This window comes from Trachypithecus francoisi, unplaced genomic scaffold, assembly GCF_009764315.1.
Source record: "Trachypithecus francoisi isolate TF-2019V2 unplaced genomic scaffold, Tfra_2.0 Lachesis_group8, whole genome shotgun sequence".
NCBI classification, from domain to species: Eukaryota; Metazoa; Chordata; class Mammalia; order Primates; family Cercopithecidae; genus Trachypithecus; species Trachypithecus francoisi.
This window is the reverse complement of record NW_022681473.1, coordinates 40,506,861-40,528,805: the sequence shown is the minus strand read 5'-3', so window position 1 is coordinate 40,528,805 and position 21,945 is coordinate 40,506,861. Positions and strand designations below refer to the sequence as shown.

Sequence of the window (21,945 nt, the reverse complement as noted above, 5' to 3'; positions counted from 1 at the left end):
AATTCTTGAAAACAGACCCTGAGACAAAGTGTAGCATGTAGGTTTATTGGAAAGAGCTCTCAGAAGATATACCTGAAAGAATTGAGGAAGACAGCCTGGGCAGGAAGAGAAGGTGACCTGTGATGCAGCTGCAGCTGAAGCCTCAGCAGGCCATTTTGGTGGGCTTTGTTGTTAAGAGATGTACCTTCAGGGTTTTCCAATTAAGTAAGAAGGTTGAGCCTTTGTATCTGCACATGAGCCTCTCATTAAGAAAAAGACAATCCCTAGAATGGGGAATAACTTTGCACAAGGCAGTCCTCTATAGTAGAGGGGAGTTCCCCCTGAAAGAAATCATCATCAGACAATGGCAACTGACATTTCCAGGAGAGATGGTGAATACGTGGGCCTTGATGAAGGGTTCTCAATAAAGCACGCTAGCATCCAATACCATCAATAACATTCATTAGGCATGTACCCTGTATCAGGAACTACACTTGGAACTTTACGTGTATCCTCCCATTCAGCCATTGAAACTTTAAGAGGTGAATATTAATATTGTCCTCATTTTGTAATTGATTAATTTGAGAATATTTGCCCATGACTGCACAAGTGTCACTTGCATTCAATCGCCGTTCTATATTGCCTCTCTACACTCAACTTCCTATTCCCAAGATGAGTAAGGCTGGACAAGTACCTTAATTTCTCTGAAACTTTACAGATGTATCCTCATCTTCAAATTGGCTGTTGGACAGAATACAGAAAACTAACTGCAACATTAAATATGGAGAATTTTATATACTGCCTGATGCATTGAATACAGTTTATTTTTATACCTATCTAACTCAAAGAGATTAGTTCTAGTTGTGTCTCCTTAAAGCATAGTATTTTCTTTCTAAAAAAATGTAAAATGAAGATCTCCAATCAATTTAAAACAAAAAAGTGATACTCTATTAAATCAGTGACTTTGAGTATACTTCATGTTGTCTAAAACTACCAGATCACCTTTCATACCTGAGATATAATTCTGGAAGAGGGCTTATGAATAGTAAATAGCCATTTCTCCTTTCCTACCCTTTCTATCCTGTATAAAACTGAAATTATCTCATCCTGTATGAGCAAATAAGCTAAACTCAAATTCTTCAGCACCCCTTATCCTACATTAAGAACTTTCAATGTCACTTTGAGAAAAGGATTTTTTCCTGTTATTATCTGAAGATTCTGAAATCCATTGCTTAAAATAATGTGCTATTTCTTAAATTGAAATAGAGGATGAGAGACCTTTCAATAAAGTAGGCAACTTTATTTTTCATTTTTTTTTTTTAAATGGTACTCAATACACATTAAAATTAGCAAAGGAAGAAAACTAGCAAGAGATTCTAGGCTCCATCTAGCATGTGAGATGCTACGTCTTATCAATCCTTGGATTCTTCACCATACCCAACAAAATGCCTAGCAGTGCTAGTTCTCAATTACAAATAACTGGGGGATGACAATAAAAATTAGGATAATAAACTGGTATTTTATGTCTTGTATCAAAAATTCCAGATAGTTTATTAGCATCCAGGGTGACCTTGGATGTCACTTACCTCCCAGTGCTTCATTTCTTTATTCACTGTAATAGTACTACTTGTTTTTATTTCCTCCATGCTTTGAGAGTTTCAGAGCACTGCAACGACCAAGTTTTATTATCCAATTACATTTTTATGCAATTGTAACCAAAAACTTATGCAATCAGTTTCTTTCAAAAAGGTACATTCTCCATTTGAATCTGATTGATTTTGCAGTGAATGGCTGAGATCTCAGCATAAATCCATGTAGCTGTTTCTTGGGCAGCCTGATTTCCATAGACAACAGGGGAATGAAGTACAGTGGATGTGAGCTTAAGATAAATTATTAAATGAAAAAGAGAGACTTGAACCAAATGCAGACTTAAATGCTACATGGATTTTACAAGTTACCTTAACATTCAGAAGCTGATGTGCTAAAACACAGGGAAGGAAAATGTGCCTCAGATAATTCCAATGAGGCAATGCATAGTATAGAAATCTCAATTTTTCCAACCTTAAAACAAAAAGCAAGAAAACATAAGTGAAAGTTTAGGGAGCCAGTATGGGAAATAAATTTTAAGAGCTGTTGAAAGTGAATGTAAACAAGATCTTCCACAAAAGATGTGTCAAACGATTTGCTAATAGCGGAGGGGAACCACAACGAAATTGGCAATAACCATTACTTTTGAATGTCACAGAAGGCAGAAAAATAAAGTAAAATAAATGTTAAAATGTACTCTGGAAAGACTAAAAAACTGATGTTTGAAATAGGCTGGTCTGTTATAAATTTATATACATGGTGTCTTTGTACTCATTATAGCCCATCCTCAAGTCAATGTTGTGACCAGAGTAAAGAATATGCTAGTTAGCAGCCTTGAGGTGTGCACTCACTTCTCAAACGAGGACGTAGTATCAGCCCAACTTATACCAAAACTGAGAAAAGACAGAGGTGTTTCTCCAAAGGAAAATCAATGTGTATTTACAGCAGTAGGAAAATGGAGGCAGAGCAGGCAGACAAAACAGCAAACGTCCACTAAGTATGAAAATGATTCCAAGATTTGAATATAAGTATATAATATAAACATAAATAAAAAATAAACATATATAGAGACACATATATATACACATGTATGTATCTTCACATATGGATTTATGTTTGTCTTTACATATGAATTTACATATAAACGTGTATGTATTGTACACTCTTATATGTTGCATACTTTATTTAATAAATGTAATACCTACAGTCACTTATTTCCTATTCTGAAAAAGTATTGAAGCAACAATATTTGATGGTCATTAACTCTACTCAAAATCACGTTCAGTTCAGAATTTTTTTTTTTTTTTTTTTTTTTTTTTTTTTTTTTTTTTTTTTTGAGACGGAGTCTCGCTCTGTCGCCCAGGCTGGAGTGCAGTGGCGCGATCTGGGCTCACTGCAAGCTCCGCCTCCCGGGTTCCCGCCATTCTCTCGCCTCAGCCTCCGAGTAGCTGGGACTACAGGCGCCCGCCACCTCGCCCGGCTAGTTTTTTTTTTTGTATTTTTAGTAGAGACAGGGTTTCACCGTGTTAGCCAGGAAGGTCTCGATCTCCTGACCTCGTGATCCACCCGCCTCGGCCTCCCAAAGTGCTGGGATTTTTGTTTTTAATTTTTGTTTTGAGATGAAGTGTCACTGTGTTGTCCAGGCTGGAGTGCAGTGGCTATTCAAAATAGTGATCTTAGCTCACTGTAGCCTCAAACTCCTTGCCTCAAGCAATCCTCCCCATTTTTACCTCCAGAGTAGCTGGGACACATGCCACTGAACCCTACCAGTGAGGTTTTAATATGAAATTCATATTTGATTTCGGTAGTATGTAATGAGGCCTATTGTCTATCTGATGGATGAGATGTCATATTTAGCCAATATGACTGAGAACTGATAAATTTCTTGGTCTAGCTTTTTGGGAAAAAAATGCCATAAACAACGGTAAAGTGCACGACTAAAAGGGTCTTATGGAAAATAAACAAGAAAGACTGAGACAAGTAGGAAATAGGAAATTGGGAACTTCCTAGCAATAGGAAGATAAAATAGCATGCAATTTCAATACTTTGGGTTTTTCACTACTATATTTTTCCCCCAAATCATCCAAAATAGTCAGTTTTAATAAAATTGATAACAGACAGAATGGGGAAAATGCTCTGTGAATGTTTTTCACTGCAAACATTTTAATTTAGACAAGTTTAAATTAATTTATGACAATCAAAGCTTTTATGATACTGATTCTTCCTACCTTTCCAGTCTTATATCTCACATCCTATCACCCACTTAAACATGTTCTTGTAACCACTACTGCAGTATTCTTCACTTTAGAACATAAAGTATTCATTGTTTCTTAATTAAAATAGTATAATAAAGACAAAATCATTCCATTATTATCACATCTAATATTTATTGAGCACTTCTTATGTCCTTTTGTGTGAAGAAATTTAATGCTCATGGTAATTCTGTGATACAGGTACTACTATTTTTTAGAGAATCCTGTTAGTGTTTAAGGTCTTAAGATGGAAAAGAATAAACAGCAGTTATGGTTACTCAATCCTTGCCTGCTTCGAGGGCAAACTAGAATCATGATTTACACTTGGCTGATGCCTGTGAATGCGGTCCTCAAATTTTCTTTATGTTGGTGATTGATGATATTATATTCTATTCCTGGGTAACAATGGGACCCAATGTGCCTGCTTGTCAGGAGTGCTTAGCAAGACTTATGATGTACATCTGGCATCTATGCTAAGGTCCTGAGTTTCAGTAATCATGGCTGACTGCATAATGAAAAAGTGCCTGTATGACCAGTCTACCATAAAAGCCTTAACCTTGAGACTCAGTGCACTTCAATAGGCAAAGATTTCTCACTTGTATTTTGTAGTTCTCTACTAGAGAGAAAGTGGGTCCTATGGGACTCTGGAGAGGGAAGGAATTGAAAGCCTTCACCTTACCCATTTTAACTTTCATCAATAAATATGTTTTTCCTGTTGCTATTACGTTTTGTTCTTTGCTGTAGTAAATCTTAGCCATGAATACATAATCTACTGTGGAGGTCTGTGAGTCCTGGCAAATCAGTGAACTTGAAAATAGTCATAGAATGGACCACCAAAACAATATTTAATCCTCCTAGTTATTAAATAGTGTAAGTACTATTATTTTCCAGAAAATCGGGTTACTTCCCAGAGTCTTAGAACTAATGACAGGAAATGTGCTATTCAAATAGAAGCAGTTTGTTTCTAGAACCAGAGCTCTATTTTGTCCATGAATCAATGCTGACAGTCTATTTAGCCTAGTAAATGCCCTCTTGTGTTATTTTGATATATACATGTGTTACTTTCGCCAAGAAGTTTCCTTAAATCCAAAAGTGGAATAGTATCTTTCACTTACCCTTTCACAGTAAATATATAATTATTTTGTGATTTCCTGTTTACATCAATTTTAGCTTCACAACAATCCTCTTATCATCAGTGATTAATGGAAGACAGAACAAGACCTTGTGTCTCAGAAGAAAGAAAACCAATGAAATTTTCTGAACTATTATTTAAACTATTTTGGTAGGACTATATGCATTTTCTAGTTCCTCTTGGGTTATTTTTGGTAAGCTATATTTTTACTTTTTCATGAATTATTCCATTTAATCCAAGTTGTCAAATATATTAGTGTAATATACCCCTACCATGTATTTAATATCTGTGAGATCTATATTACTGTCTATTATTCATGATATTGGTATTACATATTTTCTATTTTGTATCCTTAAACTTGCTATGGATTTATCAATATTATTAAATTTTCCAAAGAGTCATTTTTGGCTGTGTTTATTTTCTTTCTTTGTTTCTATTTTCTATGTTATTGATTTTTCTCTTACTCTTATTATTTCCTTCCTTGCAATTACTTTCAGTCCATTTTGCTCTTGTTTTCCAGCTTCTTATGATAAATATTAGATAAATCTTTTAAAATATCTATTCTTTCTAATATAAGCATTTATCTTTTAATCATCACTCTAATTGTATCATAGTCATTTACCTATTATATTGTTATTATCATCCAATTAGAAATCTTTTCCAATTTCATTATGATTTCTTCTTTGATTCATTGGTTATTTAAAATATCAGGAAATTTAGACATAAAAATTTTAATATAATTCTGCTTGGGACAGAGTAAATATTTTGGAAGTTGCAATTTTTTTTAATGCATTGAGAGTTATATTATAAACATTTTATCTGTTGTAGTTAATGTTCCACTTACATCTAGAAAAATGTGTTTACTGAATTTTGGGTGAGTTAGTTTATAAATGTTAATTATATCAGATTAGTTAATAGTATTTTTCAAATATTTTATATTCTAACTATTTTGTATAATTATATATTAATTATGAAAATAACAATTTGAAATATTCATCTATAATTGCATTTGTTTTTATTATTTTTAATGGTCCCAAATAGTTTATTTATTATGTATTTTGAATTTTTGTGGGCATATAGTAGGTGTATATATTTATGGGGTACATGAGATGTCTTGATATAGGCATGCAATGTGAAATAAGCACATCATGGAGAATGAGGTATCCATCCCCTCAAGCATTTGTCGTTTGAGTTACGAACAATCTAATTACTCTCTTTATTTTAAAATGTACAATTATCATTGACTGTAGTCACCTTGTTGTTCTGTCAGACAGTAGGTCTTATTCATTCTTTCTGCCTTTTCTTTTTTCACCCATTAACCATTCTCACCTTTCCCCACCAACCTTCCCACTACCCTACCCAGTCTCTGATAACCATCCTTCTACTCTCTATTTCCATGAGTTTTGATTTTTAGATCCAACAAATAAGTGAGAACGTGTAGTGTTTGTGTTTCTGGCTGGTTTATTTCACTCAACACAATGATCTCCAGTTCAATACATGCTGTTGCAAATGACTAGATATTCTTTTGTATGGCTGAGTGTAGCTCTATTATGTATATCCACTGCATTTTCTTTATCCAATCGTCTGTTGATGGACACTTAGTTGGCTTCCAAAACTTAGCTTTTGTAAACAGTGCTGAAACAAACATAGGAGTGCAGACATCTCTTCAATATACTGGTTTCCTTTTCATTGAATTCTCTGAGGATTTTCTTTTAAAATTTTGTTTTTAAGTATATAGACAGTTAAGATTGTATGGCTTTCTGATAATTTAACATTTTTGTCATTATAAAATGTCCCTTTTTATCACAAGTAACATTGTGTCATGAAATCTTTTTTCCACTTATAATTTATCCATTCCATCTTTCTTATGGAAAGCTGCCTTGCTTGTTTTCATATGTAAAATATATCTCATGTAGATAGACTTTAGTTGCATATTTATCTAATCTGACAGTCTCTCATTTATAATTGACATTCTTTAGGTTCATTTAATTCAATTATTGATATGGTTCATTTATATCTACTATTTTACCATTCACCTTCTATTTTCTTTATTCTGTTGTTCTGCTGTTCCTCTTTTCTCAGTTTGGATCAATGTGTTGTTTTTTTTTTTATTCTTTTTTTCCCCTCCACTTTGGAATATTTGCTGTATGATTTTTGCAATTTGTTTTAGTGTTTACTCTAGTGAATATATTATACATTCACATTTTTCGTATTCTGCCTAAGGTTCATGCTTTACAACTGTAACAAAGCAAAGATTATTTCAAGCATAATTCAATTCATTCCTATCCTTTGTGCTACTGCTGTCCTATATTAATTCTACATATTTAATACCAATAATATAAAGTTTCTTTTTTATTTTTGTCTTTAAAAAAAGGAGAAAAGATAGCCAATATGTACTACTTTTTGAACTCCTTATTTTATTCTAGAAATTTGTATTGTCATGTATGTATCACTCGTCTTCAACCTGAACATTAGCTATCATCTGTGCCAGGACAAATTTGCTGTTAATAAATTCTTTCAGATTTTATTTATTGGAAATATCTTTATTTTGTCCTTGTTTTTGGAGAATATATTTGATCAATATAAACTTCTGGATTAACAGTTTCACATTACTTTAAATATTCTATTTTATTGTCTTTTGTACTTCCTTGTTTCTGTTGAGAATCTAGTTGTCATGAAGATTGAAAGTCCCTTGTATATAATATCCTTATTTAAGATTTTCACTTTATCTTTTATTTTCAGCAGTTCGATTATGATATGTTTAACTTTGAAACTGTTGTGCTCATTCCTGCTTAAGTTTGGTGGGCCTGCTTGAAAATGAAAATTTTTGTGTTTTAAGCATATTTGGTATTTTTCTCAATGTTTCTTTGTATAATTTGTAAGTCCTCATATTTTCCTCTTATCCCTCTGGAAATTCAGACATGTGCTTATTAGACAAATTGATATGATATCATAGTTGATTAAATCCCTATCTATATATTTCCTCAATTATTTTCTTTTTCCTTAAGATAGGATTATTTATATTTGTGTGTCTTTAACTTCATTCTTCAGTATTCATTCTTCAATATTCAAGCTGAGCATTTTTAATTTCATATATTGTACTCTCCAGTTCTAGAATTTTCATTTATTTATATTTTTCTAGTTTCAATTTCTCAGTGGTCTTTGTCTGCTAATTTAAAACTCTGTGTTACTTTGGGTTCTATTGTCATTAACTGTTTTTTTAATTGATTATGAGTATAATCCATTCTTCATGTGTCTCATACTTTGATTGCATGTTCGACATTGTGCTGACTACACTGCAGATGTTTGAATACACCGCTGTCTTTTAATGAATGTTGAATTCTCTTCTGTAGGCAGTTAAAATACTGAAACTTTTTTGATGTTGTCAGACTTTAAAAATAAATATTTTTATGATAAGCCTATATCATTTGTAAGCTTAGTCCTAAGATACATCTCTTACACTAAAGCGTAGCTCTTATTCTAAAAGCCTGAGTTATTTCTTTTTAGTCTCAGCCAAATGCTTGAGGTGTTTGCAAAGGGTTCTTGTGGCTATTCTACTCTGGCTAAATGAGAATTACAGTATTTCATAGTAGTGGAAGAACTCTGGTACCGCTACTCTACTCTCAGCCTCATTGCAACCACAGGTTGACCAAACTAAGCCTTTCAGAGTCTTCCTGTCTATATAGTGCAGTCTTTGGCCAGGGACTCATAGTGAACTCCCATGCATGTGTTTGTGGGGTTTCTGGAAAGTTTCTTCTTCTCTGTTACCTTTTCCCTGGGCACTCTAGCAGTTCAATCTTCAGACTTCTGCCTCCTCAGCTCAGAAAGACTATGGTTTGCTTTGGGCTTTACCGTCTAGTACCATGGTAGTCAATAATGGTCCTCTTTAGAAAGTTGGTATAATGTATAATGTATACAAAAAAAAGCATGAGCTTTTTTCTTTTTTTCCCCCATAATCCTGTTATTTTTATTCACCAATTTTTGAAAACAGTCACCATTATTTTTTTCAAAATTTTTGTTTATAGAAAGAGGGCAAATCTGACACTAATTGTTTTTATTCATGCTCAGAAACAGAAATTTTATTACTAATTATATTTGGAGCTGAATATAATGGTGGATAAGAAGTGGTCTTCGAAAATCATATGTCTAATGTCAGGTATAGTGAGCAAGAAGAAGCTATGCACTAAAAATTTTGGTTTAGTTGTAGTTCTATAATGATAAATAATTATAGAAGAGGGACTAAATTGTGTCTTAAATTTTTGTACCAATAGATTCACTGAGATACAAACATATGTGGCAAAGGGAAGCCTACACTAAATCCCAGAAAAAAAAGAGATGTCATGAAGTTTAGAAGTTAGGTGGAATTTAACTGATCCAGTGAATGAATCAGTTGGACAGACCAGATTCCTTTGTAAATATACTGAAAAATATGAAAATACTAAAAATGGAAAAAGAAAGACTTGAAAACACAGGTATAAAATGATTCACTGAAATTTCAATACCGTGGTGGATTCCTAGTATAAATGTTCTCTGAAAGCATATTTACAATGTATCTCCTGCCTCTGGATAAAAAGAAGGAGAACAATTTATATGAAATGTCAAGAATAAGGCAAATCCATACAGATATTACTATGTTTGTCTATTTCTTTTTCCAAGAGAAAAGACCTAGTCCCAGGATACCTGACACATGGTGATGTTAACAAAGAAATAACATGGAACTCTTTCCCTAGTAATACGTATTAAAAAAAAAAAAAAAAAAAAAAAGAGCGAGATCCTTTAGCCTATATTTCTTCCTAAAAAATTCCTGTTCCAGAGATCTTGCATAAACTTCTAACCATCATGTAAACCAGTAGCATGACTTACAAAGAAGGTAGTAGGGAATTTAATGGGTCAAATTCATTCAATGGAGAGATCTCAGCTCAAAATAATTAGTGAGTACCATGTTCATGAGATCATATTTTTATATTTCATATATGAGTAAGAACACATTATATTTGTCCTTCTGTCCCTGGCTTATTTTACTTAACATAGTGTCCTCCAGTTTCACCCATGTTACAGAAAATGACAGGATTTTATTCATTTTTATTGCTGAATGTGTGTGTGTGTATCACATTTATTTTATGCATTCATCTTTTGATTGAACTTCAGTTTGATTCCATATCTTGGCTATTCTGAATAGTGCTGCAGTAAAATGGAGTTGCAGACATCTCTTCATTGAGAAAATATGAATGGAAAAGGGTTTGATTAATGTATACAAAAATACAGTTAAATGGAAGGGATAAGTTAAAGTATTCAACAGTATAGAGGAGAAATTATAGTTAACAATAATTTATTTCATGTTTCAAAATAGCCAGAAGAGAAGATCTGGAATCTTCCCAACACGAAGAAATGATAAATGTTTGAGGTGATGGACATCCCAATCATCCGAATTTGGTCATTACACATTACATGCTTATATCAAAATATTACATTTATCCCATAAATATGTACAGCTATTATATATTAATAAAAATTAAAAATTAAAAAACCTGGAAGGTATTTTGTTTAACTTTTTTTTTTTACTTTTGTATGAAGCACAGTTACTAGTATTAGTCTATATTTCTCTTTTTTCTTTTAGGAGGCAGCTGTCTTTTAAATAATGAATAATTGGCCTTACTAGAAGAAATTACCTTGTAAGTAGTTTTAACTGGCAATGAGCAAACAGTGAGTATGAAAAAATGAAACAAATTTTTAATAAATCACATAAATTATCTTTTTCTGTTCTTATTCTTTAATGCCTAGATCTACAGGTATCTGAATAAAATTAATAATTATCCTAGGAAATATATAAATAAGAGTATAATTTTATATAATACCCTTACTATCTTTAGCACAAAGAAAAGTAAAAAAATATTTATAGTGTGGTGGAAAACATAAAAATTTACTTGCAATATAATATTATCAGTGCAACTCAAGGCAATCTACCACAGGTCATGAAATTCAGAAAAGAAAGATCTCACCAAGTTTGTGGTGGCAGATGGACTCAAGAAAGCATTCTAGAAAGAAGTGATGTCCTTGATGAGTCTTAAATGATTAAAGTAAATATCTGACTACATTGAGTAAGACAACACTTCATAAAGAAGGAATAACATGAAAAATTTTAAAGACACACCAAGGCAAACTTCCATTAATGTGTTTACAGTGCAACATGAAAGTTAAACAGAGAAAAAATGAGGCATGTATTCGTTTTCTTATTTGAGAGTAATTTTCTAGGAGATTTAAGGTTATAAAGATATTAGATAGATTATACAAGGGGGATTTTTTTAGGAAAATCCATCTTAAAGTAAAAAGTACACTCGGAATCAAGAGATGGTTACCTGTAATTAAAGCCCAGGTGACAGGTGTCATATAGAGGTGGGACAATTGTTATAAATAAATACTTAGTAAGTAAAATCTCTAGGACATGGTGGTTGACTATATGTGGGAGAAGCTGGAGGTGAAAGTAATAGACAACTGTCAGGTTTAAACTTGTGTGACTGAGCTGATGGAAGTATAAGGAGATATACCGAAGGATGGTCAGACAGAGGAAGAATGAAGAAGTGTCCAGTGTGATTGAATTTGACTTTGAGGTATTCATATAGAACTCAGGTAAAGTCTCAGTGAGGAAGTCTAGGCTGGGGCAAATTTTAAGATTCATACCATATTGAAAATTGTAAAAGCCATAAAAATAATAAGTTCAGCTTGGGAAGAAAATATAGAATTTTCAAAGAGGAGGATCAAGGATGAAACTCTAGGGGACATGAGAGTTTAGAATATGAGGGCAGAAAAGAAACAGAAATAAGAAAAAATGTATTACTGTGTGAGGAATGAAATAGAAGGGCCATTAAATTATGGAAACATAACCTTTCTAACAAATACTGCTAGGAGAACTTGATACCCACATGCGAACAATGGAGCTGAGCCCCTCCTTCACAAATACGCAAAAGTTGGATCAGAGACCTATCTTTAAGATCTAAAACAGTGAAAATCTTAGAGGAAAACAAAGGCATACATAATCATAACCTAGTGTGAGGCAAAGCTGTCTTAGATACAACCGCAGGAGCATAATCCTAAAATTAAAAGTAGGTGAATTGACCTTATCAAAATTAAAAATATTTGTGCTGCAAATGACACCAACAGGAAAGTAAAAAGACAATCCATGGATTAGGAAACATTTGCAAATCACATATCTAAGCGGGATTTATACCCATTATATGGACAGAACTCTTACTATACAAAAATAAAACTCAAAAATTAATTGAAAAAAAATTTTAATAAATGTATCTTCAAAAATGTATTTGAATAGCTGGTACACATATGAAAATATGTTGATCATGATTATCAGATGCAAATAAAAACAATAAGACTTCATATCAGCTAAGATGGCTATAATGATAGATAAATAATTGCAAATAACAAGCTTAAGGTGGTAAAGCAATAGATATCTTCATATATTACTAATGAAAATGTAGAATGGTGCAACTATCTTGAAGAAGAGTTTGGCAGTTTCTCAAAATGTTAAACATAGAGTTACTGTATGATCCAGGAATTCCACTTCTAGGTATATATCTAAGAGAACTGAAAACAGATGTTCACACAGAAACTTTTATTTGAATGATCATAGCAGAGTTTTTCATAATAGCAAAAGTATGAAAACAACTATAATAAACATTAACTGATGGATGGATAAACAAAATGTGGAATACCCATACAATGAAATATTATTCAGCAATAAAAAGAAATGAAGTAATGATATATGCTATAATACAGATGAATTTTAAAACATGAATGTGAAAGAGAGTAGTCGTATGAAACCAGATACAGTATGATTTAATTTATATGAAATGTCAAGATTTGGGTCCATCCATAAAGAGAGAAATTAGATTGGTGTCTACGGAGGGTCAGGAGAAGGGATAAAGTGGGGACGAGTGAGTGATTACTCGCAGGTACAGGATTTCTTCTGGGGATGATGAAAATGTTCTGGAATTATACAATGATGATGATTTCATAATCTGTGGATGTGTATAAAAACACTAAATTACACACTTTAAAATGGTGAAGTTTTTAGTACCTGAATTAAATATCAATAAAGCTGTTTTTAAAATAACTTCTATATCTCCTAATCCTAGCACTTTATAGAGACTCAGCACAACTGCTTGGCTTTTCTTGATATTCTTTATCAGACTTGGGTACAGTTACTACAAACAATGCTTGCTGACTCCAGTGTTAGGGCTCAGCATAGGATAAGTAGTTTAAGATAAGAGAATTGCTATCTGTACTGCTATATCTTTAAAATTCATTTACCAATTCTCCAACGCCACAAAATTTATTCTGAATTTAAGCTTTTATGTGACAATGTGGACAGAATGTCATGGGTGATGGAGATTCCTAGTTTTGTAATTTTCCTAGAAGAAAAGACTTCTGCTGAGAGACACATCTGTACTTGAATTCAAAATAATACTTCAATTCTCTAAATCTGTGGGAGTTTCCAGAGTCTCACTTATGCTCACTGTTTAAGATGTACTTCCCTACTATGTTACTCTCATGCCCTTCCAAGTTAGATGTCCTTTGGGGAAATTTATTTTCCTTTGTAACTTGCAGTAAATGCACAAAGGTCAACAAACGTTGTGGTTCTTTATAGATATACAATATAGATACAGTGTAAAGAAAGTTCATTCTGTTTTTTTTTTATTCATTGACATTAGGTAATTTGATTGTTTTATGCTATATGTCTAGTTGAAAGTAACAAAACTTAGGTTGGGGAAAGTTTTTTCTTACATGTGTATTTTTTTTTCCCAAATAAGAATACATTTTGAAGTATTGTAGACTGAATTTGAATGCCATCACCACTATATAAGTCTCTGAGTGACCTTGAGCAAGTTACTTAACTACTCTGAACCTGTCATCTTAACTGGAAAAGATAAAAATAATAGAAATAACTACCACATTTGGTTTCTATGATTAGGACATAAGATAATGGTGCAAAGTTGTTATATAAAAATGTGTTCTACAAATATGAGTGTTATTTCCTGTTGTACACAGTTAAATAAAAGTACCAAGTAGCCTTATGTCTTTGTTGAGTATACAACTCAAGTAATCTCCTTCAAAGTGAGCAGGGAATCTATTGTTAGAAAACCCTGGCAGGAGCAAACTAGAGTTTATATTTTACTTGGAATCATAGTTCTGTTTTAGAAAAGTGTGGTGTCATTTTTTTTTCTTTGTAAATGATATGCAATTCACATGTTTGTTTGTATATGCCTACTTATTAGGTATATACAAGATCCATAATGTTGTGGATCTTATTAATATTGCCCAAGGGGCTAATATTCACTTTTCAAAACTTATTACTCATCTAGTTTAGCAGCTCAAGATTTTGAAGCAAATCTGTATTATATGCATGTGTTAATCTTCAATCCCATAAAAAAAAAAGTAAATTAGATGGTTAACCTTTTAGACTTGCATCCTCTTTAAAATCAAGCTTTACAGCAAATGCATTTTTCCTACAAATGTCTTCGAAAATGAGATTGAAGAGGATGTATCATCTAAATGTTTCTATAAAGAACTTGACCCTGAAATAATTGGAACATGACCTGAACCCTTTGGATAGGAATTCCTGGATACAGCTGTCCATTATCTTTTGGGACTTTGGTGCACCTCACCCTTTACTGAACACAACTTTTTGTCCAACACTGGGCTAGGAGTGCTAGGTGTGATGTTTGAGGCATTTTTTCTTCGGACTTAGTAGAACCAATTCTTTGTTTTTGTTTTTATATATATATAGTCAGATTTTGATGATATTCAGTCTGCTTATATCTATAATAGTGATATTAACATCTATTTCACTAGGATGGCTCTTGTGAAGATTAAATAATGTACGAAGATTGCTTTATACACAGTTATATAACCAGGATAATATCCCGATGGAATTCTCATTCTCTCTCTCTCTCTCTCTCTCTCTCTCTCTCTCACACACACACACACACACACACACGCAATATCATGTTATAAAGATCCTAGAATTGAATATCTCAGTAGCAGAGATAGTAGTTCTATTTCTCAGAATTGCTTTTGCAAAATGGTGTTTTGGATTAGAATTGTGCTATTTAATTTTTCTAATTAAATTTTCTAAATAGAGCCTATTAAATATTGGATGTTTAGGTTAGAACATTAAAAAATATAGAAAACAAAATGACCTACAAAACCTCTACCTTCCAGTACCATCATTCCGAGTTGATTATTGTTAACATCTTAATGACTTTTGTCCGCTAGGTCTCCTTGATGAGTTTCACCTGAGGAAAAGGACTCCTTCAGGTGTGTGAACTTGAGCCACTAGGTCCAACCCCATTGGCAGTTGCTGGTACAGACGACTGAAATCAGAGAGATCAGAAATCTTCAAAACCCAGAGCAGCAGATGTCTTAACGGTCCCGAAACGTTCTTAGGTTCTTTGCAGTCAACATTCACGGGTTAAGACGCTTGCAATGCCATGACGGGCTGAGGGTGCATTTCTGGACGCTGCTTACTCCCGCTTCCTTCCATCTGTTTCAGGCAAATCGTTATGCAGTTCTAATTAGAACAATGTTCTAAACACTCTCTCCAGAGCGACATTCTTCCAAACACGGTTTAAGCAGGCGAGAGACACCTGCCTAGGACCCTAAGCGTCAGGAAGTCTCTCCCAGTGAATTGGGTCTCATCTCCTGCCGAGTACGCAAGTTCAATTATTGGCAGATTTGGTTTCTACTCTCCGCGCCCCGCCCCGCGCCATCCTGGGGAGCAGCGGGAATAAATGATCCGCCCCTGGCCGGTGCTCACCCGACTGGCCAGAGCGCAGCGCGGTGACCGAAGCGCGCGGGGCGATCGCGAGGCGCCCCCTCCCTCTCCCCGCGCCGCCTCCAGCGCGAGTGACAGCGCGCCCTCCGGGCTCCGGAGCGGCGACGCCGAACAATCCCGGGCAGGGCTCGCCTCGCCGGTGACATCACTCCTGAAGATAGTCCTCGCTCCCAGCGCCTGCCTTCCCCAGGCGTCGTCCGTGTGTCGATCTCCGCCTTTTCGCTGCCGAAGAGCGCTCATCACTGGCTGGGGACAGAGCCGGGCACCGAGGAGCGACAGGATCCCGAGGAGGAGAGAGAGCGAAGGCAGCGAGGGAAGGAGGACCCCGGCAGGCAGCAGCATGAAATTCAGCCCAGCGCACTACCTGCTGCCTCTCCTGCCCGCGCTGGTCCTCAGCACCAGGTGAGTCCAGGAGCGTGAGTGACCTGAGCCCAGGGGCGCTGCCGGGGCGAGGTTGGTCCTACTGTGGGTCACCAGTGGGAGCTAAGGCACTTCAGCTGTTTGCATCTCCCGCCTAAGCAAGAGGGACGCTGTATGGTTTGGGCTCTGACATCCTTCTGAGAGAGCAGAGCCCTTTTCTAGTTATCCCAGCCCCTGGAGAAAGTCTTAGGATTGCTCTCAGTGAGGGATCAAAAGCTTTCTCTTCAGAAGGAGAGGAAAGACATTTTACCCTCCGGTCCTATTAGTAGCCAACAGATAACACGCGGTAAAAGAACAAAATAAAGAACGGAAATAGACGAGGGAATTACCACCAGGCAGTGTCTTTACATTGAAGTTGTCTTAATAGCCATAGAGCTTCTCCCTTCCCCCAAGTGTGCCTGATTTAAGGAAGTGGAAACCAGAGAAAACAGATTAATCCTGGAAGATGCTAAGACTTGTACAAAAGTTCCTGGACTCCTAAAATGGCCTGTTTCAACGTCTTGGATAAGCCTAGTGATAGGCGTTTTCTTTTTACTGTCTTGTGAACAGGTCTAATTAAAGAGCACAGAAGGCGATTAAAAGTTAGAAGACACACTCTCAGAGTGCTGATGCAGAGACCTTAGTCAGAAACAATTAAGTACTGTACTCCATCACTGGGCATGGATGGGACTTTAAGCCCCATTACAGAGGAACTATTTTTAGTGGAGACTTAAAATGCAGAGATTGAGAAGAGTTTTGTGACTCCCCACTGTTGATCAAGTCCCAAAGTTGTGATGGGTTTGCTTTTTTCTTCCACAAGCGCAGCACAACGGTGGACTGTTTAGTTGCCCAGGACTGAGTCTTTATTCTGCATGCCCTTAGCATCATATTGGCAGCAACCTCTTTCCCTTGGCCACTGTAAAATAAAATAACCCACACAGGATGAAGATCCTTTCAAATCTACATGAATAGAAACATTATTTGATTGTGCATCTGATGGCAAATAACGTGGGGATATAGGGTTGTTTCTAATTCTGAAATGGAAAAAGGTGAAAAAAACTTTCTCTTACAAACCAAGTCTGTAAAATTCTTGATTCCATTCCTAATCTACACACCTTCTTTCAGGCCTGTGTAACCAAACTTTCCTTTTAGTGTAGAGACTATGTCATTTACTCTCAATAATTGATAAATTTAGTCTTTTCTTGCAAACAAAACCCAGGTGACTTTTCCAGATTAAAATGAAATGTGAGTTTCATTCTTCATTTTCTCTAAGGTTTGCTTGTCACTTCAAGTCATGATGTGCAGATGGTTTTAAAGAACGCTAGTTTGTGTCCCAGTATTATGATTAGTTGCTCTAAATACAGAGCCCATTTTAATATTTCTGGTTAGCTCTCAACAGTTCAATACAAATTATGCATCACAGTTATTCTTTAAATTCTTGCCATTCACTCTAATGTTGTGATTTAGTCTTCTAGAGAAAGGAAATTTTCTAACTTTAGACACTTAAGTCAATGCCAGTCAACATACGCATAAAATGGTAAATATTTAAACAATAAAAATCCAGCCCACAGTGGTTTTAGACTGTGAACATCACTAGAGTTCCAAAAGTACATTTGCTTTTTAAGATACTATAATTATGAAAAAGCTATATAGTCTCTAGCTTCCAAAGTTTTCATGTTCATTATCTAATGCAGGGTCAAAAAACCATTATCTTTTCCTTGCACGAAAGTGTTGATTTTGATAGGGATACATTTCTTTAAAAATAGTTAACACACTTATTGCAACAAAACCTGGAATAATCATCTAGTTCACTTTAGTTTTGAAACTTCTGCAATGCTTGTGGTATGTGAAAACTATGACTGGTTATTAAATTTTACCAGAAGAGAATGCTGGGTTTGAAAAAAAAGGAAATGTTCATAATAAGTAGCATATCTTATTAGTGTGATTACTCTGTAGCAATTCATTTTACTGGATACCCAGAATACCCTGTGATACTGAACAAATCTGAAAAGGAATACGATGCTATCAGCGTCATTTTGCAAAGAAGAGACTATGTTTTAAAGATCTCTAACAGAAGGTCATTCTCTGTATAATTTATCAGTTCTTATAGGCACATGCTTAAAGTGTAGGTTAGAACCTAAACTGAGCAGCTTTGCAAGACAGTTGTGTTAGTAGGGATGAGCTTATTGTCCTGCTGGGAAAAGCTGAGTGGTTCAGCCATGGCCACCTGTGACAGTGGGTTTTCTCGCCAAAGACTTCTGTTAACTTCGTTTCTTAGTCAGTAGTCGTGTATGTGAAGCAAATGGTATTTCACAGGTCTAGATCATGAATGGAGACATTAGCAGTGGGTGGCAATTGCTAGTTTTTCCTATAGCCTTTGAGTAATCTCACCTGTCTTTTATTGTCAAACTCTTGCCCAAGTGTAGGTAATACAGAGCAGAGACTCTTAATGAAAAAAATAGAGATTTGTTTCATTCTATCTTTCTCTGAGTGCATTGCCTTAATACTTTGCTATCTTATTTCCAATAGGTCTGAAGTTCAGTTGTATTTTAAAGTAACTTGTTCACTGAAACAAACGCTGCAGGTGAAAAGGCAGTCTTTTGACTGTGCTGTGAACAGGTCTAATGGTATCTAGCCCACAGCAACTATCTTTTAAATAGACGTTTTTGAATAGAAAATAATGCTACCTTTTAAATAGACATTTTTGAATAGCTTTCTCTTCTTGTTTGTTCCTCCTCCTCACCTTTTCTGAAGCAACTTTAGATGCTGAAGCACAAAATCCCATAATTTAATCACAGCGAATATCAATGGCCCCCAATCAGACTTAATGTATTTGTCCTGAAAGAAAACACAATGTTCACTTTACACAAAAGCCAAGTATTTTTCTCTGTTTTACTGGTAAACCCCATAGAGTTTTAAAAAAAGAAAAAGAGCTGTTTAATTTCCTGGCATATGGTCTCTCGTGTTTAGAAAGTGCATATAAATTACAAAAAAATCAAGTTAATGATGTGAATGATGTAACTAATACAGAAACTCATTTAAACTGTACGCAAATAAATGTGGTCAAAGAAAGCAAGCATGTTGGTTTAATAGCTTTGGAGAAGAATGACTGTACTTTTAAGATAGCCTTGTTTGTATAGTATCAAATTGCTATTCCAAGATAGCCAGTAATTGACTTCAGAAAGAAGTAGTATAGGTATTGAAAGTAATGGTAGGGTGAAAAATTCTTTAGAAGTTCTTGGTGAAAAGGAACCCATGGAGTGCTGGAGAAGTGTGCTTTATTCTGCTGAACCTCTGTTCCTTTATGCTGTGGTTATACTCTCGATGCCTTTGGATTGTTAACTTTTAAATGACTTAATAGGGAGAGAGACATGGCAGGGGAGGAGTGAAGGTCTACTGACTTCTGGTGGTTTTCCATGAAGCAAGAACTTTGAGGACATGATCGGTTATAGTCCTCCCAATAGGAGTCACCTTCGAGGTCTCTCCTGGGCCCTCTGATCAGCAGTCACACTACATGTTTATTTTGGAATCTTTTTAGATGATACTATATATTGAAGATGCCCCAGATTATTTGTTCCATGAATTAAACTAACCTCAAGATCAACTTCATTTGTAGAATAAAGGACAAGAATCACAATAAACACAATGAGAACACACAACAAATATTTCCACCCAAATAAATTTGATGCAAGAAGCAGTCTTATCTTAACCCTCCTGAAATAGTTTGAGATAATATGAGTTTCTTTCCTAAGTCCTGTGCACAGTGTCTGCCACACATGACATTTTATAGGATGCTACCTACATTCCTTTATTTGTGATAAAAATTGTACCTTCCATGTAAATGAGATAGAGGAATGGCATTCTTAAGAAGACATTAACACACAAATATTCTGACTTCTCAAATTGCAGTTTTGGACCTTAGTTGCTTATTTCCAATAGCAGTTTTAAAAAATGACTTATCTGGTTATTATCTTTGTGGATTGAATTTTCTCCATGACTAATGATAGGGACACCTCAAATATTTGATTTGTCTGTACAGTTGTACTTAACCAAACTCCATGTAATTGAAAGGAAGAACTTGACCTTCTAACCAGGAAGCAAAGATAACTGAAACCACTGAGGAATGCATGATTCTAATGAAAAAATGTTTTCTCATGTGTGTTATAAGAAACTATGTGTGCAGCTGTTTCTCAGTGACTTCTAGAAGATTTGCTAAAATCCCTTTTACAAATGGTGCTAAATCATTTAAGTAACCCGATTAAACGGGTACTGTTTAAAATTATGATTCCTTTTCTGAGAAATCCAAAAAGACTCTCTAAACTTGTCTTCATCCCTGTAGACATGTCTTTGATGTTTCATTATCATACATTAAGAATGTGCCTGCCAGCAGTCAGTTATTGCATGAATCATCAGGGCAACACAACAATAGATTAGTTGTATATATCCATAATCTAGTCATATACACAAATCATTGTATGTAAAACAAAATTGGGTAAATAACAAAATTTTACACAAATTTCTAAGTGTGAATGAAGGAAAGAGTAATTAATGCCAATTAAGGGGTGTCTGGGGCAACTTCTACTTTCCAAAGATATTGAGAAGAAAAATATTTTGTAATCAACCTCAATATCCTGCCACACTTACTATATGTTATTAGGTAAGCTTCTTATCCTCTCTATCCAGTTTTCTGATGTAGAACACAGACCTTCTCGTAACACCTACTTGAGAAGGTAACAGTCTTCAATTGTAAGGACTAAAGGAGTTCATCCATGAAAAGAGTTTAGCATATTCCCTGGAACACAGTAAGTACTCAACAGAGGTTAGCCTGTACAGTTATTATAGTACTATTGATGTTATTTTCATGAAATCTTTGTGATTGATTTGGCCATAGCAGAAAAAAGAAAAAATTATATAGATACAAATCGATTAGGTGACATGAAATTAACAAGAAGCATAGTCATCATCCAAAAAAAAAAAAAAAGAATGATTGGTAGAGAAGAGAGGAAGTCAGAGATGTAACGGGGGTTATTTGATTATTAGGCTAGTTCTTCTCTACAGTGTACTGTTTCTTTATTTGTTTGTTTGTTTTTGAGATGGAGTCTTGCTCTGTCGCCAGGCTGGAGTGCAGTGGTGTGATCTCGGCTCACTGCAATCTCCGCCTCCTGGGTTCAAGTAGTTCTCTGCCGCAGCTTCCTGAGTAGCTGGGATTACAGGCACCTGCCACCAAGCCCGAATGATTTTTTTGTATTTTCAGTAAAGATGGGGTTTCACTGTCTTGGCCAGACTGGTCTTGAACCCATGATCCACCCGCCTTGGCCTCCCAAAGTGCTGGGATTACAGGCATAAGCCACCGTGCCTGGCCCCTCCAAAGTGTTTTTGATGGTGCTGTGCACTTTGGTGAATACCATGAAGATCTGGAATATTTAACTTAATGACTTAGAATAAGATTTAGCATAAAAGTGAATATTTGTCCATTTGTATACCTAATTAAAATGTAATTGCTATAAATTTTGATATGAAATCCAAGCTATGAGTACAAGTGTCAATGAATAAAAGTGAAAGTTTTCAAACTATATAGGTAGGGTAGATTTGAAAGTTTTTATGACTTTATTTTCTACTTCTTCATTGATTTCATCATTTACCAGCAACATTTAAAAGGTACAAATGTTTAGAAAAAATAAAGAAATAAAAGATAGTATTGACATTTTTTTCTACTATGGAGAACAAATTAAGAACCACTGATATAGAGG

The 21,945-nt window shown here is 34.9% G+C and overlaps 1 protein-coding gene across 2 annotated transcripts in view; it reads left to right on the top strand.

The window, feature by feature from the left end:
* Positions 1-15,498: 15,498 nt before the first annotated feature.
* Positions 15,499-21,945, top strand: part of LUZP2 (leucine zipper protein 2) — a 557,769-nt gene continuing 551,322 nt past the window's right edge. The window contains exon 1 of one of the 2 annotated variants that reach the window (XM_033205374.1): positions 15,499-16,198. In XM_033205374.1, the coding sequence (XP_033061265.1) occupies positions 15,753-16,198 (446 nt within the window). In that variant the 5' untranslated portion in view covers positions 15,499-15,752. The remainder of the gene's footprint in view (positions 16,199-21,945) is intronic. The other variant, XM_033205375.1, reaches the window with a different exon arrangement.